We start from the raw sequence: 27,479 nt of genomic DNA on the forward strand, positions 1-27,479 counted from the left end.
GGCCCCGTTCCCGGCCCCGTTCCCAGCCGCGGTCCCTGCCCCGTCGCCTGCCCCGGTCCCGTTCGCTGCCCCGTTCCCGGCCCCGGTCCCTGCCCCGTTCCCGGCCGCGGTCCCTGCCCCGGTCCCTGCCCCGTTCCCTGCCCCGGTCCCTGCCCCGTTCCCTGCCCCGTTCCCGTTCCCTGCCCCGTTCCCGGCCGCGGTCCCTGCCCCGTCGCCTGCCCCGATCCCTGCCCCGTCCCCTGTCCCGTTCCCTGCCCCGGTCCCGCTCGCTGCCCCGTTCCCGGCCCCGGTCCCGGCCCCGTTCCCGGCCCCGTTCCCCCCGGTCCTCCCGGCGCTGTCCCGGCGGTCCCCGCGCGGCCGCTCCGCGCCGCCGCCTCGGTGGTGAGGCGGGCGGGCCGGCGCTGAGAGAAGCCGGAGGCCGAGGCCGCGGGGCTGCCGGGGGACGGGAGGTGAGCGGCGGAGGGTCCTGGGTGGGTAGGGGGACACTGAGCCTGCTCTTCATCCTCTTCCTCTGCCGCCGTCCCCTCCGCATCCCCGGGGCGGGGCGATCCGGGGCGTGTGCGTGGGTGGAACGGTTGTGGGGGGTGTGAACTGGGAAGGGACTGGGGTAAACTTGGGGTGTGGGGGGTGTTTAGGGGGGTTGAGGTGCTTGGGAAGGCGATGAGGGGAGTGTGGGGATGTGGTGGTGAGCAAAGGGATGTGTGTGTTGGGATCCCGTGGCATGGATATAGGATTTGGGGGTTCCTTGGAGTGCTTGAGGGGTAGAGGAGGAGGCGTGGATTGGGCTGGGGATGCCTTGGGGTTTATATGAGCAGGGATAACGTGAGGGCTTGGGAGCTGCGGGATGGGAGTAAGATTTGGGGGTATCCGGGTGCTTGAGGGATGTGTGGAAGGCCCTGTCAGTACAAAGCAGTGCCCCGAGTGGGGGCATGGGTGTGTTTGCTTTCAAGGTGTCCGAGTTAATTGAAGAGTGTGGGAACGGGGTTCTTTCAGGGATTTTAGGATGCTTAATGTGGGGGAGGAGAGGTGTGAGTGGGGTGTAGTTATGTGTAATGTGAGCGGAACAGGATGGATGTGGGATGGGTCCGTTGTTACATGGGCTGGGGAAGGTACAGGGATGAGCTGGTGGGATTTGGGAGGTGTCAGGGTTCAGGCGGATGGGGTGGGTGAGTATTTGGGAACAGGTGAAGTGGCCGGTGTTTCTGAGAGATGAAGGTGGGGCAGAGCTTCAGAGCATGACAGAGTTGTTGCAGTGTGGTTTGGGCGAGGATTTGGAGGATTTTTTGTTGGGATAGTGGGATTGATGTGAGAGCTGGATGCTGGGGTTAGAGGTTTGTGTGTGCTTGATTTCTGGTAGTTCGCAGGAAACTGTGTGTGCAGACAGATTTGCGATGATAAGGGTTTTTCCACATGCTTCCCCCTTGGGGATAAGAGTAAGCCTGTAGGATTTATAGGAGCCTAAAAGCTCTGGATATGCACAAATCCTGTGTTAAAATTTGAGATAGCAGTGTGTTTCAAATTGTTTTTACTCACTTCTCAGTCTGGAGAGTGGCTCTGGTTGTGCTGTGGGCCTGGGATGTCTGTGGGTGCTCAGCACTGCTGGGGGCATGGAGGGAGAGCAGCTGGGAAGGATCAGGTGGATACTGGTCCAATCTTAGAAGATGAGAAATTTAACAGCACTTTGGATTTGTTTTTTTATGTATCTCAGAAGAAGATAAAATCCCCTTTGTGATCCCTCAGGGGTGTGATAAATCTCCCTCATGAGCCACATCCTTGTTGGGTGAGACCCAAAGCAGCACTGGAGCTGCAGCTCAGGTTTTGTGTTTAATGAGTCAACCTGAATCTCTTTCATGTTCTGGCATCCCACCTGTAGCTGTCCAGGACTCGCTCTGGAAGTCACCTGCGTGAGAAAGGATGCTTTAGTGCAATAGTCACGTGTCCAGAAAACTTCACATTCTGCTTCAGGGCCATGGTAACATCCATTAAAGCTTTTAGCTGTTCCTTCAGCAGGAAGGTCCGAACTGAGTTTGAAGCTGGACACCTCAAGAGAGCAGAGAAATGTGGTTCTGAGCAGGGAGAGAAGGCAAAAGCTGGAGAAAAATCCTGGTAACATTTTTGTGAGTGTTGTGCCATTCTTGGGAGGAAACCTGCTTTTGATGATTTGGTAATTTCTGAAAGAAACAGGTTTTTAACATAATCCCCCTCATGAACTCTGCACTAGTTTTCATTTGCTTTCACAGCCTTTTGAGCAGATTGTTTTCTAAGTCCAGGCAATAAAGCAGGAGTTTGCTGAGCATTTGGAGAAGTGTGGCCTGGTGAGTTGGCTGTAATCTTCTTAACCCAGTGGAGCTTGCGTAACACGCAGTAAAGTGCAGCAGGTCTGATTGAGGCTGCCTTGATAATCCCTACACAGCCACTGGAGAGAGTTGGCTGCTCCTTGGGAAGTGAGGGAAGGAGGAATTGTGCTCCAGGTCACTTAGATACACTGAAGAATTGTTTGTTATGAGATTGGTGCTGTTAATGCACTAAGTAGTCTTATTCTGAAGCATTGTTGGATGTACAGGTGCTTCAAGTAATGAAAAAACAACTTTGTTTCCTTCAGTCATAAGTTACAGCTTGTTCTTCTGAAATAATTGCTTGAAATACTTCCCAAGGTTCTGCTTTGTGCCAGAACAGGCAGTCTGATGCTGATGTGATGTTATCAATTGTGAACTCTGCAGGATTTGATATTGCTGAACCCAAAGCCTTGAGGACATTGTCCAAGTTCAGAACCAAGGTCAAAGAGCTGCCATGTACAGGCGGGTGCAGAACTTTGGGCTGCTGATGGTGTGCAGACAGAGAGACTGCCGGAGGAAAGGGCAGCCAGTGTGACACAGTGACAGCATCGAGTCAGCTGCTTATGTGCACATTTTGATCAGCCCAGCAAGTTGTGATACTTTGTGCTTGGTCACAGGTGACGTGGCAAAAGTGGCTTGCAAGTAGTTAAAATTCCAAGGGCAGTGACAGTAGTGGCTGTTACTTGCCAAAACAACACAGCTCTAGACATCATCTGGTGGGCAAGTAGCAAGGGCTTGTGCCAAAGGAAAAGGAAAACCCAAAGCCTCATTTTCTGAGGAAGGAGCATGGACTCATTTCTCCACTGAAGTCTGGCATTTAATTTGGAAGTTTTCCTGGTGGACACCTGATCTTTCTTTCCCAGACCAAAGGATCCCTCTGACAGGCAGCTGATACTCAGTGACAGCCTTAGGCACTGCAGCAGGAAGGTTTGTATGTCTTGGAAAGTTGGAAAACTCTCTGTGTGCAGTTGGTTAACTGTAGGTGATGTTATCCTTGGTGGTTAATAAAAAATATATATATGTTTAAATTTAAACTCTTGTTGTTAGTGGCATAGGGAGCTGAATAATTTCGTAAGCTTGATAGGTTTTAGAAAATATCTTTGATTTCTAAGTTTGGTACTTCTTCATTTTCCTGATCATCTTCTGGCTGTTTTGGGGTTATTTTGGAGCTAAACTTCATCAGCATTACCAACCCTTCACCCTAAAAATGTGCTGTTCTGAGCAAGTGTGCTTAGAAGTTGGCTGTGTTAAAGTTAATATTTCTGCTAAACTTCATATTTTTGGGATTTATTTCACTTTCATGTAAAAGTTTTCTGCACTCTTTTATCAATGGCTACGAGCACAACACATTTAAGATGGATGGGATGTTTCAAGCTGATTTATAATAATCATGATTTTTGTTGAAATTCTTTTTGATGTGTGTTGAAGTTCCTGAGTTTAGTTTGCTTTTACAACTTAAATGACAGCTGGAGAACTGTGAGAGGGATTGTGGAAAAAAAACCACATCTAATTCTTTAATCTCCATTTGAAAAGTTCAAGATAACACTTCTCAAGAGATGTCTGATCTTCTGTAGTTTTAATCTGCTTTTCTAAGGAAACAAGTTTTGTGCCATTGTGCTTTCTGCTAATTCCTCTGGTAATTATCCTCTGATAATTGCAGTTGCTTTAACGTGCTGGTACCTTGGACAGAGGGATGGTTCCCACAGTTTATGTGGGAATGGTTCCTGTGGGGTAGAAATGAGACCCTTTAGCGCTGCCTGTGGCAAGAACTCAACCCTTGGCAGACATCAGGAGAGTTTATGGTGCCTGAGTTAGAAAAGGTTTTGCTCTCTGGACTTCTTAGACAAGAAAAGCTCGTCCTGATGAGCCACATTTCAAAGGCACTTTGAGCATCCTAATGAATTGTGTGATACAGGGCTGGTCAAAGCTGTTGTTCTCCCTATCAAAAGTTTGAGTTCACAATGTGATTTTTTTTCTTTTTTCTTTTTATTTCCCCAGTACTTTGTTTCTGTAGTTTGCCTGAAGCCAAATAAATGCCTTTGGTATTCCTTTCTTCCCCTTTTTTCCCCATGACTTGTTTGTGATAATCCCTTAAAATTTGCTGATTTAGAGCTGCTCTTTTACTGATACAACTTCAAAAAAATTGTGATTGGGACATCATAAATATTTTGCATAACATTCCACAGTGTCTTTGAACGAGTCTAGAAATTAATATATTGGATAAGAAAATGAGTTGTTTGTTTTCCTTGAGGGAAAACACTTCCTAGGATATGTTTACCCACTTCACAGGAGATCTGATGGTAAATAGGTGTGTAAATGCAGGTAATCAATTAGTTTTTTAAACTAATTTTTAATTAGTTCATTCTGATTCTCTTTCAGAGATGATGTGAAGTGCTGTTAATCCTCTGACACCGTGCCCTGGATCCTCATGGTATGTCTGAAGGACACATCTCTGCTTGTTCTGAATGTGCCAGGTGAAGCCCAAGAATAACTTTCCATGGGAGTTTGTGACCTCTTAAAGAGGAAGAAGTCAAGAGAGGGCAACTTTTATTCTATATTTAGCCCTAGGTGAGTCTGTGAAAAGAATCTGACAGGCTCTAGCCTAAAATTTATTTTTGGATTTGTGTGTTACACTAGAAAATAGAGAACTGCCACACTCAGGCAGCTTTTTGCAGCTCCAGTGTAGATGCAGCACATCAGTGGGGCTTAGCAGCTTACAAAAACACCTGTAAGAACTTCCCTCAGCATTTCTGATGCTTTGGGTAAAGCAGGAGGGAAAACAGGAATATTTTTCAGCTAAGTAATTCCCCTATCAAATCCCCTGCCTCCCCTTTTAATCTGAGAGGCAAAAACTGGACAGAGCCATGAGCTTTGAGAACAGTTTGGTTGCCTTTCAATGGCAGAGGTGTCACCAGAGGTGCTGTTCAATTCCAGTGCTGCATTAACTCTCATCCTCACGTATTCCTGCCTGGCATTTCGGAATGAACTGAATTGAACCTTTCCAGGTTGTCCTCATGAATACTCCCGTGGAGAATGTCCATGATCTTCTTTGCCTGTGTGGTGCGGGTGAGGGATGGACTTCCCCTCTCAGCCTCCACAGATTTCCATCTCAACCAGGACTTTCTGGAATGCAGGAAGAGATTGAAGGCGTTATCCTCAATGCTGGCGCGGTATCCGAGTCGGGGCACGGCAAAAGGACGTAACCTGAGCATTCAGTGAGTTCCTGCTCTGCTTTGCTTGGGTTTTTGGGCTTTAATTTTTGAAATAATTCTCTTGGGGATTAATTGAACTCTGGGTATGGTCTGTAGTGCCTAATTCCAGTCTGAAATCCCACAGTGCTTGTCTAGGTCGTAAACGCCGAGGATTTTGAAACCTTATTCCTCAGCTCCTGCTCAGAATAGTGAGCATGTGCTTAGTTATATATTTGTATATATTTATATATTCATATATTGTATTTTATATGTTAATTTATATAAATACACATACATAACTGTTATTTAATACTATATTATATTTACACATTTCATTGTATTTATACACTTACATTTATACAATTTCATTTATTTATATATTTTATATATATTTATATGTATATTTACTTATACATATCTACATATACATATTTACACTATATTTATACATATTAGGTATATATTTGTATATACTTTCCTTATTTTATTTATATATATTTTACTCACGTTAATTTTCATTTTGCGTAGCAAAAATGGGCAGTGCTTGTTACTTTTAGGAACTGGAGTGTCATGGATTTCTACAAATCCCTTTAAGAGGGCATCCAAGTGCCTTGGAATGACTTAGTTGAGGAGAAGAAATGTATTAAAGAAATTACAGAGAAAGAAATGAAGAAATTAGTTTAAACTCATTTAAGATGTGAGTTTTAGCTTGTGGTTGCATTTCTGCTAAGCAAGTGGAAGAAAACTTTAAGTGACCCTAAGCTAAAACTAAGCATCCATTTTAGGGGGAGTTAAAAAATACATGAATTTACACTGAAACAGTTGGAAAAGCAGAGATTTTCATCTCAGTTCCTTTTCAGTCAAAGCAAACTCGTGCCCTTTGATGCCAACAAGTCCTGCTGCTTTTATCTGCTGTGGTCTGTGCAGAAGCAGCTCAGCCCTGGCTCTGGAACAGGAGCAGTGCAAATGGATACGTGGGAAAAGGCCATAAATTATGCACAGCTTGGAAAAGGGGGTTTTAGGCAGGCATGGTGTTGATCCCCAGCTTGAGCTGGGAGTAGCAGGAATTTGGGGAATCTACCCAGTGGAACTGGGCTGGCAGAGCCAAGCAAAGCTGTAAATCCCAAGAACACAGTATAGCAAATAAATAAAAATGTGGTGAAATAGAAACCATGAGTAGGAAATGAAGTTGGGATAAAATATAGGAACAGTAGAAAAGAGACAAATTGTTCAGTTCCAAAACTTGGGTGGTTTCCTGCTGACAAGTGGCTGGGCTGCAAGGGAAGATACCCCTCAGAAGTCTCCTGGAAGGTTTGGACCATCTGAGAGTGGAAACTTTCACATAAATATGGATTCAGTGTTAGAGGAAGCCCTTTTAGAGTAGAATTCTTATTGCGATGTAGCAGTAAGCATTTGAAAATCTTGGGTTGTGTACATTAGTAACTATCTCTTGCTGTTAATATGATGTTACCATGCTCAAGGGGAACAAGGAATCCATCTGCTTCCTGGGAACAAGCTTCCTTGCTTTTACTTTTTTTTCTGCATTTTCTTTCAAAATTGGTTTTCTGGCCATCTTGGTTTTTATTAGTGTGATTTAAAGCCAGCCTGGGAGAATAATGTCCTCGATTTGTACTGATGTACTAATTTCATAAAGTCTGTGTTGTGATCTTCACTGTGCTCAGGCATCCTGGATGAGTTAAGAATAAACAATTGTTTAAGAATAAATAGCTCTACAGGGATTGCAGGACTTTGACAACAACAAAAATGACATTTTTTGCAGTCTGCTCTCTCAGCTCAGTCTGTACATTTTGTTTTGACAGCAAGCACAGCTTCATCCTCACATTCAGCAGGACTTTCACCTTTTTATGTTGATGTGATTTTTTTTAAAATTTCTATTTCAGTTTCCTTTCTTCTGGGGATGTTGCCTGCATGGCAATCTGTTCCAGCAGCTACTCGACCATCATGGCCTTCTGCTTCCTGGAAGAGCTTCGGTGGGAATTTGCTGCTTCCTACAACACAAGGAGCATCAGTTCAGCTTCCAGACCATATGCTTTTATTGAATTTGGTTTGTAACTTTGTTCTCTAATAGTAAAAATCCTCTCTCTGCCAAATTGATGGTGTTAAACAACATCTCCTGGCCAAAGCCTGATGATAAAAGTGACTCTGGGTACGCCTTTGCCTGCATGTGGAAGGGAAGGGGGAGATCTTAATACCTTAAACTATTTGAGGGTTTGGTTTGTAGTTCCTGAGAGTTCATCTATTATGAACAAAGTGCTGTGGAGATTGATGAACAAGCAGAGAAGAAAAAAGAAATTGGTATCTCAGACACTTTCTAACTTAATTAAAAAAATCTTGACGGATGGAGACGGATGAGTATGGGAAAAAAGGGAGACAGAATAGATTATTATGGGCAGCTTTATTTCTGGCATGACTTGGAGTCATAATACCTCAGAACCATGCCCAGTGGTTCATTTTTAACCTGATATAATTTGTTTTCTTGCCAAGTAGCAGCTGCTCTACTGAACCTCACACCTTTGAAAGACACAATTCCCTTGCAGTGAGAAACTTTTCGGGAAAAGGATAATATCCTGCAGTGGTTTTGCACACTTCTGTCCAGATTTCAGTAACAGTGTTAAACTCAGGCTTAAAAGCTTGAGAAATCCATCAGGAAAACTTCTTATAGAGCCATGTTGGATTTTGGGTGGATTCCCTGCAGGGCCAATTACAGCCAGGACGTAATTTCATACTGAGGTCCGCATTAGCTCTTTTTTTTTTTTTTTTACACTTGAGTAGGAGTTGGGGAATTTCTAGCCTCTTTTAATTGCATAAAGCTTTTTTTTTTTTTTTTTTTTAACCAGAAAAAAGCATTTTTTGGTCAGTTTTATTATTATACTTTATTGTGTTACAGAGTGGCAGATATTACTGTGTGGTAATTTATTTATTAATCATCTTCTTTCCTATGTTTGGATCTAAGATGCACTTGATGCCTGAGATCTTAACCTTTTGTTTGGTAGTTACAGATAATTTTTATTATTATTTAGATAAGATATTAGAAGAAATTCTTCCCTGAGAGGGTGGTGAGGCCCTGGCACAGGCTGCCCAGAGAAGCTGCAGCTGCCCCTGGATCCCTGGAAGTGTCCAAGTCCAGGCTGGAACAACCTGGTCTAGTGGAAGGTGTCCCTGCCCATGGTAGGGGGTGGAATGAGATGACCCTTAAGGTCCCTTCCATCCCAAACCTTTCTGTGCTATAAAATACCTAAAAGAAATCTTTTTGTTCCTTAACCATCAGTGGAATTTTATACCTGAAACCAATAAGAAAAGAAATGAAGGAATTCAGACAATCCAAGAGAAAGCTATGATACGATAAAATATCACCCTAAGTAAAGTTTTAATAATACTAAGGGTTAATTAAGCAGTTTTTCAGAGCTGATTGCAGCAGGTTTTCCTGTTGTTTCAGATAACATCATTCAGAAGGTGAAACACCATTTCAACAGCAGCCGTGGCTCCCGGGCCAGGGCCAACTGGGAGAAGGTGGAGGAGGAGCTGAAGCTGCAGCCCCCGGTGCAGCTGCAGCTGGAGGCCACGGAGCTGCTGAACGGGCTGAGCAATGGAGGGCACGCAGGAGGCCATGTGGAGGTTGGTAAGTTACTACTACACCAGGTGACAGGAGATTTCCTCACCCTCGTCCTGCACGTGGCACCAAAACACGTGGCAGGGTCCTTTTGTACTGAGAAATGTGCGTTTGCATCGTGTGTATGAACCCAAAAAAAGGCTTTTTCTGTCATAGTAAACAACATATGGGCTTTCCATTGCAGCAGGTATGCAGCAGAGCTTTAGAGACTGCTGTGGAGCCTTTTTCCAGCCTTACATCAGCTTCTCTGTATGGAAAATATAGCCTGGGCTTGATATTTTCCGTGTGAAACTCTCTTCTTTTAAAATCTTTGTGTGTTCAAATTTTTAAAGAAGCCCCACTGATTCATAGCTTGTTACAAACTCATAATGAAAGATCTGTCATTATAGTCTGAATGAGTTTCTTCAGCCTTGAGGGAAGAAAAAATGAGAAAAATACGAGCTGAGGGTAAAACTCTTGTTCTGAGATTGTCTGGCTTGAGTTGTTCTCCCCTCCTTGCTTTTTCCTTCTACCTTATTTTGTAAAATTTAATGCATTTGACTAAAATTTTGAAAGAGGGTTTATGTATCTGTATAAACAACACAGAGGCTTGACAGGGCACTTTTTTGTGGCAAAACCTAACATTTTACCTGCTTTTGAAGTACCAACCTCTACTTCTTTATTATAAAAATGGTACTTCTCACTTGTGTTTCAGCTGCACAGTCCAGGTCCTGCCTGCCTCCTCCACAAATGAAATCATACAATTATTTAGATTGGAGAAAACCTTTAAGATCATTGAGTCCAACCAGAAACCAAACCCTGCCAAGTCCACCACTAAACCAATTTCTATTTTAATCCTATTAGCACGGTGGTTTAAATGCAGCTGGAGTGCCATGAGCTTGTATTTCCTTTTTTTTTTCTTGTTGTTCTTGGCTTATGAAGCACTAAAAAAGTTAAGTTCCAATTGCTCAATCTTATTGTTTGTGATAGATGAGCTGGAATCTAATCTGACATAGGTATTTTAAGTTAGAGTACGGAAGGGCACTGGCCAGGAGGAATTAAAAATAGAATGGAAACCACTTTATTTGCCAGTCAGATTTGTGACTGCTCTTCAGAACTGTGCTTGAAGGTTAAATCTTTTCATGTTGTGACAGGGCTTGGAAATTCTTTGCACTTTTTTTTTGAATTTTGAACAGCTTCAGTGCCAGTAAATATTTGTGATGTAGTCTGTGTCCACAGATCAGAAATACATTTTCACTTCTCTCTTATTCCTAATTGCTTTCCATTACTTTCCATCTGGCTTTTTATTTCTGGCTATTTCTCTGGTCTAACCCAAATGCTCTTACAGATTGTTCTGCCTTTATTTTAAGGATCATGTTTATGATCATCTGTTTGCCTCCACTGGAGTCAGCTTTCCTGGCTTGTGTCTCTCTCCTCTCATCATTCCCTACCAGCTGAATCCCACTTTGCTGCTCTAAGTTTAGCTGTGTGCATAGTGTTTGTTCCATATTAATGTTATTTATATGATGGCTCTGCTCTACAAGAGACTGTTTGAAATGCTGTGGCTGCAGGAGAGCAGAATTTAATTGTGACTGCACTCCCTGGAGCAGATTGATCGATCCAGGGATGATCCAAGCATCCCTCTCCTCACATGGCTGGAGCTGCTCCTGGCTTCTTTGGAGCTGGGTGAGCTCATCCTCTGGCTCCTCAGTTTGGTGTGAAAAGGCTCAGAAAAGTCAGGGCAGCTTTGTCCTTGTTAGTATTTATGAGAACAAGAGATTTTTCTTTTATTTCCATTCTTTCTGCTGCTTGTTCCTTCCTTTGTTAACTAAACCCAGCCCAACTCTTGCTACAAAAACCCTCTCCTGGTACCCTTGACCACACCCACACATCCCTGGCTGCTGCTGCAGAGCCCCACTCGTGTCAGTGTGGGCACAGCTGGTGCTGCTCCAGAGGACACTGGGGCTGTGTGCAGGGGACTCTGAGGGGCTTTCTGGCAAGAGGGAAAGTTTTCACATCACAGGTGGCCCTGGGAAGCAGCAGAACAATTTGTGCCACTTGTCTTGTGAGTGAGCTGGTAAATCCTGCAGCTCCTCTTGATGAGTGTTCTTCATCTTTTACAGGCACACAGGGAGTCCTTCAGAGGCTTTTACAAGGGGTTTTTTTGAAGCTGTCTCACTCTCTGCCTTTTGTGTGCTTGTATTTTAGTTTAAACTGCTGGAGTGTGACTTCATTTCTCACTCCTGGTGCTCTTTCTGCAGAGCTTTGAGCGAGTGACTCACTGTCCAACCCTCGTGCTGTGCCTGCAGGAGGCAGATCCGAGCTGCTGCAGACTCTGGTGTCTCCCTCCAATGAAATGGCCAGAGGCCTCTCCAGAAAATCTTTCATGGGCAGAGGTTTCAATTTCTTCACCGTGTGAGGGTGTTTGCACAGAGTTGTTCTGTACATGTTCAAACCTGCTGGTGCATCGCCCACAGCTCCCAGAATGTTTCTGTGAGGATGTTGTGCTCTGAAGTGCACAACTTCTGTGCTTGAAGAGTCAAATCAATGTGAAACCTAATTAGTGTTTATTTGTGCTTGTGCAGAGTTGTGCTGGCTCGAACTAAGAGTGTTTGTACTCTCCTTTTCCCTTATTTAGGCCATTCTGGTATGAAATCCTCTTTATAAAAATATGACTGAATTCACCCAAGGAAGGGAAATAATTTTCCCTTAGCAGGACCCATCTCACTTCTCTGTGCAATTTCAGTTTGTGAGTTAAACCTCAGAATTTTAACAGCAGAAATAAATCTCTGCAGCAAACCATTTCAAGACCAGTTTTCACAGAATCTGAACCCCGAGCAACTGGATATTTTAATCTCCCCCGCATTTGTGACAGCAATTCTTTTTATCCTCCTGGACTTAAAAAATGTAACTTCTACATAATATTTCATGCTGCAGAAGCAGTATATTGAGACCTACATTGTTCTTCCCTAGGGACTGGGAACTCTTGGCACGTGTAGTTTGCAGGATCCTGCTCAATGAGTGCCACTTGTGCTTGATAATTATAATTTGTTTGAGAGACATTTCACGCCTCTGAAGTAAACCTTAGAATTTGAGGAAATGAAACAGTCTTTATTAGGAAATATCTGTGGGAGAGTTACACATATATATAGCTGCAACATTATTTAATGAATCAAAAATAGGAAGTAGGAATAGCAGGAGAAAATAGCAGGAATCTGAATTCTGGGGTCAGTGAATGAATAAAGATGCTGCTACAAGTTCTTTTTAAATGTCAGTGTGTAGCAAAAGAAAAGCCAAATTGCCTGTGAGTGACAGAGTTACACCATTCCCAGTGTAATATCCAGTAATGCTCCCTAAAGTGAGACATATCACATGGAGTTAATACAGTTCCTTTTGCAGTTGCTTTGGAGCTGAGATTATGGATGTGTGAGTGCATGCCAGACAAATTAATTGCAGAGACATGGATGAAAGGTGCTTTACAACCCTATATCAATTTGTCACCAAAGCTTTTTACATCCATCTATCAAAATCTCTCTTGAAGGAGGAGGCAGGAGTGTTTTCCTCTCTGAAATCATGTGGTGGCTGTTGTGGTGTTTCTTCTGTCGCTGAAAGGATTCCAGAGGTGCAGTTTATCTCTACTAGTCAGGATCTGGATACACCTGGACAGAGGGAGAAGATCCTGAGGGCTGGATCATTTTCCTGAGGGCTCATTCATTCTCTCCTGTGTCTTGGGGATGTTGGTGCAGGAAAAGAGCTGGGTTTAGTATCTGAGCTGGAAATTACCATTTTTTATTAAGCTGACAGTGTCCTACTTGGGGTGATCCAAGGCCAGAGATGAAATGTAGGTGAGGATCAAGGTGTGGAAAGTGTTGTTGAAGAAGCGAGGGAAAGCTGGAGGTGGGCTGTTGGACAGCCCTGAATTAGAGGCAGCAGACTCCAAAGCTAAACACACATTTATGATAATTGCTTTGACCTTAATTAGGGATGTATCAATGAGATTATGCAAAGAACTGCTGTTCAGCAGTTCAGGTGTTAAGTAGTAGCAGAGAAGGTGGGAAAGGAAGGAGGAGATAATTCACTACGTGTGAAACGTGGGCAGCCTGAGCCCTCCAACTGCCAGTGGGAAGAAATACTTTAATTACTGCTTAAGGAGGAGATGAATTGCTCCTTGCTGTGATGGGTGGCTGAAATCTAAGCCCTTTCCCAGACCTTTGGTGTCTTTTCTGCTGACCTTTGAGGAGTGCTGAGCATCCTCATCTGCTGTAATAAACAAAAAATTGTATATATGCACCATAATAGAAGACACTGATGCCAAATAGGTCAAGAAAAAGTCTGTTGCTGACCTGTTTAAAAATACTCTAGAGCTCTTGCTGATTTCTGGATGTCTGAAGGACTGAATACTGTAGTGCAACCAAAAAAAGGGGGTTCTGTTTATAATCAGTCTTCCCTGGAGCAAGCATGAAAGGTTTTGGGAGTGTTTAAAACCCACATAAGGTAGTTGTGGTGTTTTCTATTAGAAGATTGAAAGTAACAGTGCAAACTTTCACTGATGTCTGGTTTTCCTTTCTTTCTAAGTCCCTACTTACAGAATGCAGCCCGTGACCCCCCTGGGGATTCTGTCACTTGTTCTGAACATCATGTGTGGAGCTCTGAACCTCATCCGAGGAGTTCACCTGGCAGAATATTCCTTTCAGGTAACCCTGATTGCACTGGAACCTGAGAATGAGTCAAAGGCAGAGTTTTTGGGTAACCAGTTCAAGGGTGGCTGTTCTGCCCCGTAGCAGAGCACACATCTTTCCTCAAGAAGTGTTTTGTTTATCCAGGGAATGTACAGTAGGTTACTCACCTGCTGCACCTTGTGTGTTTTGTTGTAAATCACAACATTTGGCATTTTATTCTTTTTTAGAGAGGTTAAAATTTTGAGAAATATTTTATTCTTACCAGGTTACCTGGATTTTTTTCTCCATTCTTTTATTTTATTGTAGACCCTTTTCGGTAATTTTTTTTAAACAAACATGAGACTGTAAACAACTTTATAAAAGGGAAAAAAAAGTGTCCTGATTGTATCCTGACACAGTTTTATTTAGCAGGAACTGTCACATAAGCCTCAGTTCTTGGTGTCTTATCCAATGATATTGATCTTGGTGTTGAACACTGTGACAGTCAATCAACATAAACTGGGATAAGAGGTTCTTGACTATATTTATAATGTTCTCAAATATCAAGCAGCACTTGCTAAAAGCTGTGCCTGACGTAGTTGTCACTTCTTTTAATCCCAACAGGAGGACCATGAAGGAATTGGAAATGTGATAGCTTTTTTTCTACCTTTTCTAGCCTGTGTTTTTCAGGTACGTTAACTGCAAATAAAATTTTTTTTCTGATTATTTTGCTACTATAATTCATGAGACAGAGTCCTTTTCAGCCAAGCAGAGGTTTCTAATATCCTACCTAGGTGATTCCACTGATTTATTCCAGTGGAGTGGTACAAAAGCAGTTCAAGGCACATTTTGACCCTTGGAAAATTGCATTTGCAGGCTTTTTCAGTGCTTCCATGTTTTGACAAGTCAGAGGGGGCTGGGTGTGATGGATAAATGCCATCCCAAAGTTGGTCTCCTCCCATAGGGATGGACACCACGTCTTCCTGTCAGGGTCAGACTTAGTGATGGGCTTTTGGAGCATGACCACCTTGAAGACTGAGCAAATACTGGACAGCACTATTGAAAATGGTCTAATTTACATGAAAAATTACATTGAATCCTGGTGGTTCCTTAGATTTTTTCTGTAATGGGGTTATTTTCTCTGACCTTACACGGAAGAGTTTGAATGAGGAAAATATAACATGCTCCAAGTGAAGAGCTCCTTGAATTCCTAAAACAGGGCTCCACAACCTTTAACTTGAGGGCAGTATATGCTGGAAAGTGTTCTATTCTTAGCCCGGCATTGCAGGAAGCTGCAGCAGTTTTGTTTCTAGGAATAACATTAATGCCTACAGTGTATCATTTATTGCCCTTGTTGCATTTGGATAATGGTTTGGGGACCACTATCTGCAGACTTTGATGTGTTTCTGGGGTTATTTATTGTATTATGATACAATTTAGTATCTTTCAGCCTTCCTACACCTCTGCTCATGGCAGAGCTTTGAGGTGAATAGATTAATTTAGATCTAATAGATTAATCTAGATCTAATAGGTTAATTTAGATTTAAATACTCGATGCAAGTTGTTTTTCACAAAGAAAGGCTCTGTGCTGCTTCTTTCCCTGTGAGTACCTGAAGCCAGGGAAGCTGAATCAAGGAGAGTTCTCTCTTCTCCTTTTGGTTTATAGCAGCTTCTTCCCAAACTGCTTGTGCATACATGGCAGGGTTTCTGTGTGCTGACCTCTGCCTGTGGCATCAGCACAGTTGGAAGCTGTGACCTGAGGTGAGAAAGGCTGATCTGTCACTGCCTGAGGGGAAAAAGTGACTCCTCTGTCAGCACTGGGAGCTTTAAATTTTCTCCTGTGAGGTTTTTACTCTTAACGTGCTCAGCAGACAGGTTCCAGCTGTCCCAGGCAGAAATTCCCAGCTGCATCCCTGGTTTTGTGCACATAGCTCAGTGCTAACTCTCTCTCTCTGGTCCTTTTGCAGTGTTACCTGTACCTCTTCTACAGCTCAGCCAGGAAGGTGAAGACATTTGTGCTCCTTTTCTGTGTCTGTTCATGCAACATTTACTTGTATGGATTACGGAACCTCTGGCAAATCTCCTTCCACGTAGGAGTGGCTTCTCTTTCTTCTTACCAGATCCTGACAAGGCAGCTCCTGGAGAAGCAGCCTGACTGTGGCGTATGAAAAAAACTTGGGGTTTGCTACTCTGTTTTTACAACTTTTTCTTTTGTATTCACCTGGCCAAAAATAGCTCAGAGTGTTTTTTAACCATCCCTGGCAATGGTTATTGCAAGGAGAACAGTTCCAAGCAACTTGGGATAGGCAGGGTGCTGTAACTGTGTCCAACACACAGCAAGGGGTGCAGCTGTATTTAACATGGCAATGGTAGAGCTTGTCAGGTGTCACCAACAGATGGAAGTTCTTACCATCAACAAGCTTTTCCTCCTTGACTGCCACCATCCAGATAGCATTTTGCCATTTGTCTTACTGGCTCTGTGACAGTCTGGCAGATCAGTCTTGCCCTGCTGCTGCAAATATTCAAATTGTGTAGTAAAATGGAGGTAAAGTGATGGGGAACATTTTTGTCTCTAGAATTTGTGAAGATTCTTGGTAAATGTGAGTAAAGGGGTTGTTAGCTGTAATTAGATGAGTGCAGTATCGGTGGGGAAAATGGTGAGGGTGAGCTTCAGGGTCACTTTTCTAGGTTTGGAAGGACAGGAAAAGACTGTGGCTCTTTTATAAACCATAGAGTCTATAAATATCTCCTTGGCTGAACAGCACATTGCAGTTAAGTGTGTGCTCATGGGTTAATTGCAAATATGCTTGGGGCAGCAGAAAATAATCCAAGTGGGTGTAAGTGATCTGTCAGCTCATGTGGCCTTTGTTTCCTTGGCTAAGGTCACTTTTAGGATAAGGGCAGTTCCATGTTTGCTTGCTCTGTATGGATAATAAATCTTCCAAGTCTATTTATGACAGGCCACTGACTCCTTCACCTTCCTTTAAAAGAAAATTGAGTAGCTGGTGAGTAGAAAGCCATTCCCAGGAATGGAAAGCAAGAGCAGGTTCTCTTTGTTCTATAAAACACCTGTAGTGGTGAGTTCTCACACTAAGATGAGTTTTGAGTGTGCACCCTGGAATAGGGGACTGCAGAGCTGGAATTCCCAAGCTCTGCTGCACTGGGTGTTGTTCCCTGTCATGGATCGAGGTGCACATGGGCATTTTAGGGCATAGATGAATAATTTAGGCTGGCAGTTAAAAAAATGCATAGCAGTTTGATGCAGCTGTCCCTGAGGGGTTGTAGAGATCCAAACTGAGATGTAGAGAACTGTAGGTGTGTTATTGTGGAATTACGGTCCTAAAATTTCCTTTTATCCTTTTTTTCTTTCTGGTCATCCCCATTTCTTTCACCAAAGATTTATTTTTCCCCTCACATAATCTCTACCTCTGGTTGCAAAGAGATTAACATGCAGCAGAATTGTCTTTTTTGCAGGAACACTTAAGAAAATTCCTTTCTTGTATCTCAGTGAATTTTCCTGAAATCTCAGGATGCAAACACGAGGATCAGACCAGAAATTTGTGGTGCTGTACCTTGGAAGCACTTCTGGATGCAGCTGACTGCAGCAACAGCATCCATTACAGCCTGGACAGTCTCTAGGACATCAGGAGACTTAGTGCCAGAGCTTTTCCCAGGAGGAAAGTGTGAAAAATCTTTTTCACTGCACTTACTGTAGCAGCAACGTGATAAAAACCTCCAAACTATGAGGAGTAGTCTGGTAGGGAATGATGGAGGAATATTTCAGCCAGGCATTTAAGGACACAGCTAGAGCTGTGTGCCATAAGGGAAAGGTTTTCTGTTGTAAGGGAGTGGATTAAAGTTGTTTGTCTGTCATTATCCCAGTTTTCTGTCAGAGTGCAAGTGGAGAAATGAAGCCAGAATTCAACCACTGTCCTTAGGACACCAGGATGACCCCACAGATGTGAGGGGTTTTGTACTGCTCTTAATTTTCATGCTGTTCAGTCCCAGTTTTCCTTGATAAATTACTTCTGGAGACTGCAGGGAACTCAGCCACGAGTTTGGATTACAAGTTTAAAAAAAAAAAAACCCTGAAAGAAGAACACCCCAAAAACCTGACACTAGAAATGTGACACTTTGAGGGTAACGGATGCGAAGACTGATGGTGTTTTCCAGGAGCATAAACTGGGTTCCCATGGGGAATCATCCTGTGGGGAAAGGATGAAGCATTTTATACTACAGACAGACAAAACTTCATGAAAAGAACTTTAGGACAGGAGCCAACCCCCTGCTCTGCCTTTTTAGCCTCACTGTGGCTGAAGAGTCCAGAAGAGCTTTCCTGTTTCTCCTGGGCTTGGCTAAAGCCAGCCCTGCTCTGGCCTGAGGCTCACAGAGCATTCACAGCTGGGCATTCCTCAGCCTTGTACGGAGCTGACTGGAAAAGCTGGAACATGGCTGATGTTTCCCGAGCATCCAGCTGCTCTGTCCTGAAGCAAATCCATCCCTGAGCCAGGGGATGTCAGCCACAGCTCTGCAAAGGAGTGCTAGACCAGGGTGTTTGGAGAATTGTGCAATTAAGAGTGGAGAAGGGTTTAATGCAGCTTTTATTGAATTGGTTTTCCTAAAAACATTTCAGTAAAATCAAACCAAATCAGCTGGTTCAGTTCTGCCTTTGCCTAAACTTTTTTTTTTTTTCTTTGTGGATTTTTGGGGGGTGTGACTGAATCTTTAGATCTTTTCTACCCAATGACAAAGCTCTGGTTTGGTCTTGGTCTTAATCCCTTTGCAACCCTTTTTTCCCCCTGTAATATGTGTAAACCATATTAAGGAATCCACATGGATTAGTCTGTGTGCACTTTATAGGTTTGGGTTGGGATTCCAGGATGAGGCAGAGCACACAGAGTTTGACCTGGTTTTATTTTTTATTTGGTATTTATCCCATATTCACGTGGTATTTATACAGTTAAACATTCTCTCCTGGCAAAACAGCAAGAGGAATAGAATAGTTTACATTGATCTCAGTGCTTTAAGATTTAATAAAAAAGAATGACTTGCAGTTTGAGAACATAAAATCTGACTCATAACGTGGGATTATTCCTGTATTGAATCAAATCCCCAAAGAGGAACCCATCCCTTTTTGTTCAGCTTTAAACTGGTTAATGTGGTTTGGATTGCATCTTCTTCATTCTGTCAGTTTGCAAGATAAGTCTTTCGGAAACTCTTTTCCTCACCCAGCAGCTCAGCACAAGAAAATTGGCAAAGAATAAACTTCAATAATTTCAAGATTTGCAGTGCTTAGTCACTTTATGAAGCTGGTAATTCTCTGGCTTTTTTTTCCTTTCTCCCAAAGACCTATGGAGTTTGTAGAAGGTGGGCTGGTACCTTTTTAGACATTTTTGCACTGTATTAATAATTGAACCTGTGTAAATGTGTATAAAATCATTTTGCATGTGTATGTATATATGTACATATATCTAATAAATGGCTTTTTTTGTAATGGTTGTCTTCATTCAGAGTTTGAAATGAACTGATTATATTAGAAATTAACTGATTATATTTCATTTTTGCAGACATTTTCAGTGATCCCTGTGGCCAGTTCATCAGTTGAACCATAGAAACATATTTATAAATATATGTATGGGAATTCAGTTATCCAAGCAGGAGATTGCAGGAGGCTGTGATAGAATCTCTTTTGCTCTTTATTTTCAGAGACTCTTGGAGGCTTTTCCTGCAAAACTTGTGTGTTGAAGTGCATGAAATGAGATGTAACACACCCCAAGGGTGCCTTTCCAGCTGCTGCCAGGGAGTAGTGGGGATGTGGCAGTCTGCAGGTGCATTTTTAGCCTTAATGAAAACAGGCCTGCTAATTAGTCTGTCCCTACTAAGGGCTTGTGAACTTTTTTTGGGCAATTTCAGCCACCTTTGGTAACTGAAGAGACAGATTCAGCAGCGTTACAGTAAAGAGGGGCTTGATGTGACAGAAAATGCAGCTTTCTCACCACTGGAATGGGATGGGTTCGTGTGTGGGAGAGATGCTTTGTGTGACGGGACTCAGGAATCAGAAAATAAGGCAAAAATCAAAGAGCTGGAAGAAATCAGGCTTATGGAACTACTGGTTTCTTCACATTTTTCTCCTCCCTGCTTCTCCACAGGAATGACACCTAGGTATTGACAGCTCCAAAGTGCCAGAGGGCAGGGTTAGATTAAATATTTGCAAAATCCTTCCCTGTGAGGGTGGGCAGGCCCTGGCACAGGGTGCCCAGAAAAGCTGTGGCTGCCCCTGGATCCCTGGAAGTGTCCAAGGCCAGGTTGGACATTGGGGCTTGGAGCAGCCTGGGACAGTGGGAGGTGTCCCTGCCCATGGCAGGGGGTGGCACTGGATGATCTTTAAGGTCCCTCCAACCCAAACCATTCTGGGATTCTGTGGCAGAAGCAAAACAATGCTTGGAGAGAGGGAGAAGCCCCTGGAATGAGGAGAGAGGCAGAGGAGGGGTTGTGCAGGCAGTGGGTGGGAATCAGCAGAAGCTGATGGCAGGGGAGGGAGGAGAGAGCCTCATTATTCTGAACTGCTCTGCCCTTTGAAATCCAGATGTTATTTTTGCTCTGTAAATAAATGATTGCTCAAAGTGTGTTTCTTCTCAGGATGCCAGTAGAGGGAACAGCAGCCTCTCCCTTTCTTCTGCAGTGAGGGGAGAAAGCAATTACAACTCCCTTTATCTTTTGAAGACGCTGATAAAAGGAGGTGGGAGGATCAGAGGGTCCCTGTGCCGAAAGAGAAACAACTCCTGAGGTGATAGAAATACATGTTTTTATTTTAAACAAAGTAACTCCACTTCTGCTGAGCGCTGACTTTCAAAGGTGACCCAATTGCATGGAAAAACTGAGGGGGGGGGAAGAAAACCATAGCCACAAATCAGGGGCAGGCAGGAGGTGGTGAGAGTTGAAGTGTCCCTCTCAAGTGGTCATGACTTTAAAAGCTATGGGCCACTTGTCCTAAATTCAGGACAGGGCTTGGACCAACCTGGGATAATGAAAGGTGTCCCTGCCCCTGCAGGGGTTGGAACTGGATGATTTTTAAAGTCCCTTCCAACCCAAAGCATTGTGGGATTCTGTGATTCGCTTGAGCCGTTTTTCTCTAGCCTTTGGAAGAATCCTTTAAAAAGTAATGAAACGGCAACACCAAGCAAAGAGCCCTAAAAAGCCTTTGCTTCCTGTTCCCGCTTAAAGGACATGATAAGCAAAACACAGATGCCTTTAAAATTCCCTTTGGTGGAATAAATATCTTTTGATATAAGAATGGTAAGGAAGGCTTGAAATAATGACCATTAGAAGGTAGAGCACCAGACAGTACAGCACGGAGGGCTGAGATAAATCCTTTCATTATGCAGGGGGAGATATGAATATCCCAAATCCCTTCTTTCATGGGCTCTTGTAGGGAAATAATAGAACAAGTAGGCAGAAAGTTCAGCCCTGAAATGCTCTAGCACCCACCAGAGGGCAAAGCAAACATGAGGCTTTCTCTGGGGAGCTGCCACCTCCTCCTGCTGTGGAGGCCTTGGGTGGGAGCAGAGGGCACAGACCTGGCTTGCTTGGCCCCAAATATTCACATTTACCTCCTGGATAAGGCAAAATGCCCAACCAAGCTGCAGTGAAGGTGCTGAACAAACCTGTGCAGGTCACACCAGGCTTGCAGCAGCAGAGCCCCCTGTGCTGGGTGGGGTTCAATGAGCCCTGGGTGCTGCTCAGAGGCTGTGACAGTACAACCACAGCTGCTGAGGTGACAGGGACTGGGTCAGTGGCAATCCCTCATCCTGGGATTTGCTGTCTTTGCATTAGGTGTGACCCTGATTTACGTACGAGTGGTTGCCTTTGCCAGGTAACAAAGGACAGGACGAGAGGAAGCAGCGTCGAGTTGTTCAGGTTCTCCCTCAGCCAGGGGAAGATTAGATTAGATTTTAGAAGAGATTTTTTTACACAAAGGGTGGTAAGAGGCCACCTAGAAACAGAGACTAGACGGGAGTAAGGGAATAAGGCAGGTGTTTATTTGAAAGGCTTTCAAAGGTACCCCTGGGGGCCAGAGGCCACTGCCCAGATGGACCCCAAGGTGGACCCCAGGGCACGAGTTCTTCACACTTTTATAGGTTGGGTTCGTTTGCACATCAGGGTTAATTCTCCAATTAAAGCTTCAGTTAATGATGTAATTCCCCTCAGCTTGCCCCCCTTAGAGGCTCTTTGGTTTACACATTTTGGGCCTAGGACGGTCTGGGTGTCCCTGCAGAGCAGGCCCAGAGAGGCTTTGTTGTGTCTGCCCAGCACAGAGAGCAGAGGTTAACAGGCTACAAGGAACTTCAGAGTTACACACCAGGCAGTGCAGGATTTGAAAAATATAAAAGTTAAAACCTAAGGCATCAGGTCAGGCCCTGGAACTGGCTGCCCAGGGAAGTGGTGGATTCAACATCCCTGAAAGTGCTCAGAAAATGTGTGGGTATGGCACTTCAGTGGCTGATAGTTGGGCTTCATGATCCTAAAGGTCTTTTCCAGCCTTAATGATTCCCTGATCCTGTGGTACAGCAGCAGGCTTCCCTGCACAAGGGAGATCTGCTCTGAGCATCCCTGGGAGCTGGCACACCCTTCCAGAAGATGGATCAGCTCCAGGGCTGTGCCTTTCCCCTGCACACAGGTCTCAGTTAAGACTCCTGAGAAACACTCAGGTGATGCAGAGCAGGAACCTCTGGTGCTTGAGGCATCCCAGAGCTGGCAGCTGGGTTGTTGGTTCGGACTCAGAAGCCAAAATTCCCCTGATGAGTCAGAACAGAGAATCAATGAGGCTGAGAAAGCCTTCTAAGGCTTGAGTCCGACATTGCCAAATCCACCCCTAAACCATGTCCCAAAGTGCCACACCACCCACACGTTTTTTGAACACTTCCAGGGATGGTGTCCTGTGCTGATCCTGAAGCTTCTGCTTTGTGTCTGGCCCATACTTGAGTCATAATGGCATTTTTCTCCTCTTTGAAGCTTTTATTGGCTCATTCTGTGGCTGCTGGGGCCAGAGGGGGCAGGTGAGGAACAGCAGCACTTTGTGGTTAATGCACCAAACTGAGCAGGGAGAAGCCTTGTTCCCCCGTTCCCAGGGCTCCTTGGCTGTTCCCTGAGCTCACACAGGATTTCCTGATCCCCTCAAGCATGAACAGGCACATAACACTCCCCTGGAAGTGCTCAAGGCCAGGCTGGATGGGACTTCAAGCAAGGAAGGTGTCCCTGCCTCGGAACTGGATGATCATGAAGGTTTTTTCCAACCCAAACCATTCTCGGATCCTCTGTGATATCAAGGAATACTTCGATTTAAAATAAAACATTTGAAACAGTCTTCAACGCTGCTTCTGGAGATTTCTGCTTCTCCTTTTCGCAGGCACTGGGAGGCACCAGCGCACAAGCTAAGCCGTGCCCAGGCTGGGCAGGGAGCTGAGCCGCTGGCAAGGGGAACCTGCCAGTTCTCGTCCCTGCTCGTACAAGTGCTGCACTTCCCCCAGCAGATTTTGCTGCAGGATTCCAGAAACGGAGACAAAACACCCTGGAGACTGTAGGAGGATCACTTCAGGGCTTCAAATCCGCTTACCTGGAGGGGCTGGGACAGTTTGACAGAAGCGAAGTCACCGCAGATTGGTTTTTCTTTTTATTTTCTCTCTCTGTCTTTAAGGAGCAAAGCCTCGCTCTTTGTGCTGAACAGTGACGCTCCTGGTCTGAGCACTGGGGTTTTGTTCTCAGCTTGAGGGGGTCAGGAAGGGCTGGAGGGTTTCTGAGAGGAGGCCGGCAGCGTGGGGGCACACATCCACACGTTCCTGGTCCTTAATCCATCTGCAGAAACTGCCTGGAAAGTTGAGGTTTGGAACGGGACCCGAGGCAAAGCCTTGCTTCCACTGATGCCTTCTCCTGGTCTTAAAATCAAGAGTCATACACGGTTAGAAGGGAAAAAGGGATTTTACCTTGGGATTTATTTTAAGGATCCTTAGGTGTACATGTCCAGGTCATATGCATCGAGATGCACCTCACTGAGTAATCCCCAAAGATGTGGTATAACATTCTAGGTGTTACTAATTAACATATCTATCAAAGATTCCCCAATGAGAGGCTCGAGTGAGCTCCCCTCCCCAAGGAACCTTCCCCTGGATGGTTCTATCTTAGTTTACAGAATGTGTTCTGGAGAGGACCTTGGGGTCTGGGGCACACTGATCCCTACCTACAAAGCTTCTAAAATGTTTAGTCTCTGAGCTTAACAAACAAGTCCAAGAATGTAGGCGAAAAGCACTAGGAATACAGAAGTTGTAAAAAGGTATAACAGGGGTATAAAAGGCGAAAAACCATCACGGCATCACCACAACTCTGCTGATGAACGGGCAGAGGGTGAGGCAGCCCTCGCTGTGCAAGGAGTGGGAAGATGGGACACCTGGATGGCAGCGGATAATCCTCCCCCAGAGGACACAGAGTGCTGCTTCCAGGCTGGAGCTGGGCTGGATCCCGTGGTCCAGTGCTGGGCAGAGAGGCTGGAGCTGCCAGAGGTCACCAGGCTGCTTCCAGTGACCAAACTGGGTTTGAGGGGGGCTTTGATGGTGCTGAAAGGGACCTGGCAGAGTCTCGTTAGTCCTTCCCAGCAGTGTGTGCTCAGTGATTAATTTGTTTTTATTACAACCACTTCTTCCTGCCTTTTTCACTTCCAGCAGTGCGGATTCCTGATCCCCTCCTCCACGGGGGCAGGGAAATGGGGTGGGTGTGAAGAAGGATCTGGACCTCCCTCACCAGAGGTTTCTGTGTACCAGCACACTGGGGATGTACAGGATAACTGGAGGAACAGGAGGCAGGGAAAAACAGGAGCAGGGACACTTGGGGCTGCCCTGGTTACCTCTGCTCCAGCCTCATCCTAGTGCCTGAGCTCCTCAGGGCACATGGTGGGGAGAAGTGGCTCTGGATGCTTCTTCCTGGAGAAACCTTTGCCAGGTGGCACAGAGTGACAAGGCCAGGTAAACAGGATGGATTTTTTTCCCAGCTTAATCCCACAGTAAATTTGCTACTGTTGAGGAGTGAAGGGGAAGTGCCTGGGGAGGAGAGTCCTGTTGGCATCTGCCAGAAGTTGCCTACTTCTGGTATCACCTGTGGTCTGGAAAAAAATTCTTTCCCAGCCACAATTGTAGGGATTTTTTCAGCAATTTCTTTCCCTGTAGTGTTTTTTTTTGTTTGTTTGTTTGTTTGTTTGTTTTTAAGTTTGTTTTAAATCTCTTCCTGATCATTGCATGGAGAGTGCTCAGCTGTCTGTACCACGTCTTCTCTGGCAAAGAGTGAAGCCCTGCTGGGGCACCTCCAATCCTGGGGTCAGTTTTGGGCCCCTCATGACAAGAAGGACATTGAGGGGCTGGAGCGTGTCCAGGAAAGGGTACGGAGCTGAGAAGGGGCTGGAGAATTCCTGAGGGAGCTGGGAAAGGGGCTCAGGCTGGAGCAAAGGAGGCTCAGGGGGGACCTTGTGGCTCTGCACAAGTCCCTGACAGGAGGGGGCAGCCGGGGGGGTCGGGCTCTGCTCGCAGGGAACAGGGACAGGAGCAGAGGGAACGGCCTCAGGCTGGGCCAGGGGAGGTGTAGATTGGATATTAGGGGGAATTTCTACCTGGAAAGAGTTTTCAAGCATTGGAACAGGCTGCCCAGGGAAGAGCTGGAATCACCAATCCTGGAAGTGCTCAAAAGCTGTGTGGATGTGGCACCTGGGACAGGGTTTAGTGGTGAACAGGGCAGTGCTGTTAAGGTTGGACTCAGTGACCTTAGAAATCTTTTCCAGCCTTTATGACTCTGTGATTCTGTGATTGCAGTTGGCAGGCCCAGGCTGGATGTTGGATAGAAATTCCACTAGGAGGGAAGTGAAGCTCTGGAACAGCTCACATGGGCTGGGGTTTCTCCCTCCCCAGAGACTGATCCGTCTTGGCCTGGCCACAGCTGCACCAGTGCTGGTGTCAGTCCTGCCTCGAGCCAAAGCTTGGACGTGATGTCCCTTCCAAGCACATCTCCCTGATTTAATGCCCCTTCCAACCACATCCCTGTGATTTTACAAACCTGCCACAAGCTGTGATTTAATGTCCCTTCCCACCAGCATCTCTGGGACTTCACGAGCCTTCACCATCCTGTGATTGAGGGTTCTGGATGCTGCTCAGCTACTTCACAGCACTCAGGTCCTAAATTAGCACTGCATTAAAAAAAACCCCACCAAAAAAACCTAAATCAAATTTTTCTCCCTGAAGGCTCTCTTGATAGATACCGAACATCAAAATGTTCTATTTTTCCTTTATTTCCCCCCCATTATCAGGAATCTGACTCAATAAATTTCCAATTTACAAGTTTCTAATAAGTTTATGGGAGAGTTACAATAACCTGGCACTACCAGTGCCTTCCCAAGCAGGAAGGAAGTGTGCTGTGGATAGGAGAAATGTGGTGTTGTTCCCATAGCTTAAGGCAATTAATTTTTTTGTGATAGTTGAGACACATCAGCCTCCAAAAAAGACCTAAAAATGCTTTTTACTGCAGATTTGTATGACTCCATCTCCCCATCCCTGGAAGGGTCCAAGGCCAGGTTGGACGGGGCTTGGAGTAACCTGAGACAGTGGAAGGTGTCCCTGCCCATGGCAGGGGATTGGAATTAAATGATCATTAAGATCCTTTCCAACCCAAACCATCCTGAGATTTTTGGATTTTAGACGATGAACTGAGCTCATTTGGTTGTTTCAATCACCAGTTGAAAAAATCCAAACTTGTCTTTTAAAAAACCCAACTTCAAATGCTGCAATTTCTTTCAAACTGATGCTTCACTGTCAGCCTCAATCTCGATAAAAGTCAAAAAGAAAGCATCCCGAAAATGAAATATTTTGTTCAGCTCAAGACAGTTTTTGTCCAGGAAGGCCTAGAAACAGCAACAGTGGGCTGTGATCAAAGAGTTTAATCACACAAAGATTTTAAAGGCAGGGTGTAACTGCTCTCAGCCCTTGTTCTGACAGTCTTGAGTCGTTAAAATTCACTGCTCAGTTTTGTGGAGACCCCATTGCCTTTTAAGAACGACTTAAAAACTTTAAGTGCTTAATAAATTAATGATTGCAAATTAAGTCATCCTTTGCTGCCTGTTCAGCTGTGTAGTCCCCAAATCCATTGATGTACTGAGGAATTATGGGCTCCTGTTGGTTAATTATGGCACCTCCTGCTGCTTTAGGCCCACTTGGGGATGTGGGCAAGAAAGGAAAAGGGCTTTGAGAATATTTCTGACCCAGGTTATTCAGCAGCTCTTCCCCCTGGATTAGATCTCTCCATCCATCACTGCCTGGGAGGAAAATCAATCCTACAGCAATGAGCACATTCAATAATGCAAAAGGTCACGGCACTAAACGCGGAGCGGAGGTGTCTGCAGTGAGTGATGGGCTTTGCCTTTTCAGACCTGCACAGCCCCACTGCAGTCTGGCTGCAGCAGCTGGGGCACCTCCTGCACACCCACCTCCCTCAGCGTGTGATGGTCAAAACACCCCTGGTGGGAGGATTCCTTTCCCACTGGAATCCCCTCTGTTTATTCACATGCTGAATTGGCCAGGAGGGACTGATTGCCCAGAGAACTGTAGCTGCCCCTGGATCCCTGGAAGCATCCAAAGCCAGGCTGGTGCAATCTGGG

At 44.9% G+C, this 27,479-nt stretch overlaps 1 protein-coding gene across 3 annotated transcripts; it reads left to right on the forward strand.

Annotated features, from left to right (window-relative positions):
* The first annotated feature begins 352 nt into the window (after nt 1–352).
* SEC22C (SEC22 homolog C, vesicle trafficking protein) lies at nt 353–19,289 on the forward strand. 3 transcript variants are annotated; one of them, XM_039549447.1, is made up of 8 exons: nt 353–449; nt 4,716–4,904; nt 5,342–5,551; nt 7,429–7,592; nt 8,985–9,167; nt 13,713–13,831; nt 14,420–14,485; nt 15,763–19,289. In XM_039549447.1, the coding sequence occupies exons 3-8, from the start codon at nt 5,370–5,372 to the stop codon at nt 15,961–15,963; spliced, it is 915 nt and encodes a 304-aa protein (XP_039405381.1). In that variant the 5' UTR covers nt 353–449; nt 4,716–4,904; nt 5,342–5,369; the 3' UTR covers nt 15,964–19,289. The 3 variants fall into 3 exon arrangements, with proteins under 3 accessions (XP_039405381.1, XP_039405380.1, XP_010393088.1); XM_039549446.1 differs by having other exon boundaries at nt 4,716–4,767; XM_010394786.4 differs by lacking the exon at nt 353–449 and adding an exon at nt 2,825–3,263 and having other exon boundaries at nt 4,716–4,767.
* Nucleotides 19,290–27,479: the final 8,190 nt, after the last annotated feature.

Source organism: Corvus cornix, chromosome 2, assembly GCF_000738735.6.
Source record: "Corvus cornix cornix isolate S_Up_H32 chromosome 2, ASM73873v5, whole genome shotgun sequence".
NCBI classification, from domain to species: Eukaryota; Metazoa; Chordata; class Aves; order Passeriformes; family Corvidae; genus Corvus; species Corvus cornix.

Bases quoted from the DNA above. Each gene is read 5' to 3' on its own strand.
- SEC22C (XM_039549447.1), top strand. From the start codon at position 5,370: ATGTCCATGATCTTCTTTGCCTGTGTGGTGCGGGTGAGGGATGGACTT. The intron at 7,593-8,984 runs GTTTGTAACTTT...CTGTTGTTTCAG, and splicing joins ATATGCTTTTATTGAATTTG to ATAACATCATTCAGAAGGTG. The intron at 9,168-13,712 runs GTAAGTTACTAC...TTTCTTTCTAAG, and splicing joins AGGAGGCCATGTGGAGGTTG to TCCCTACTTACAGAATGCAG.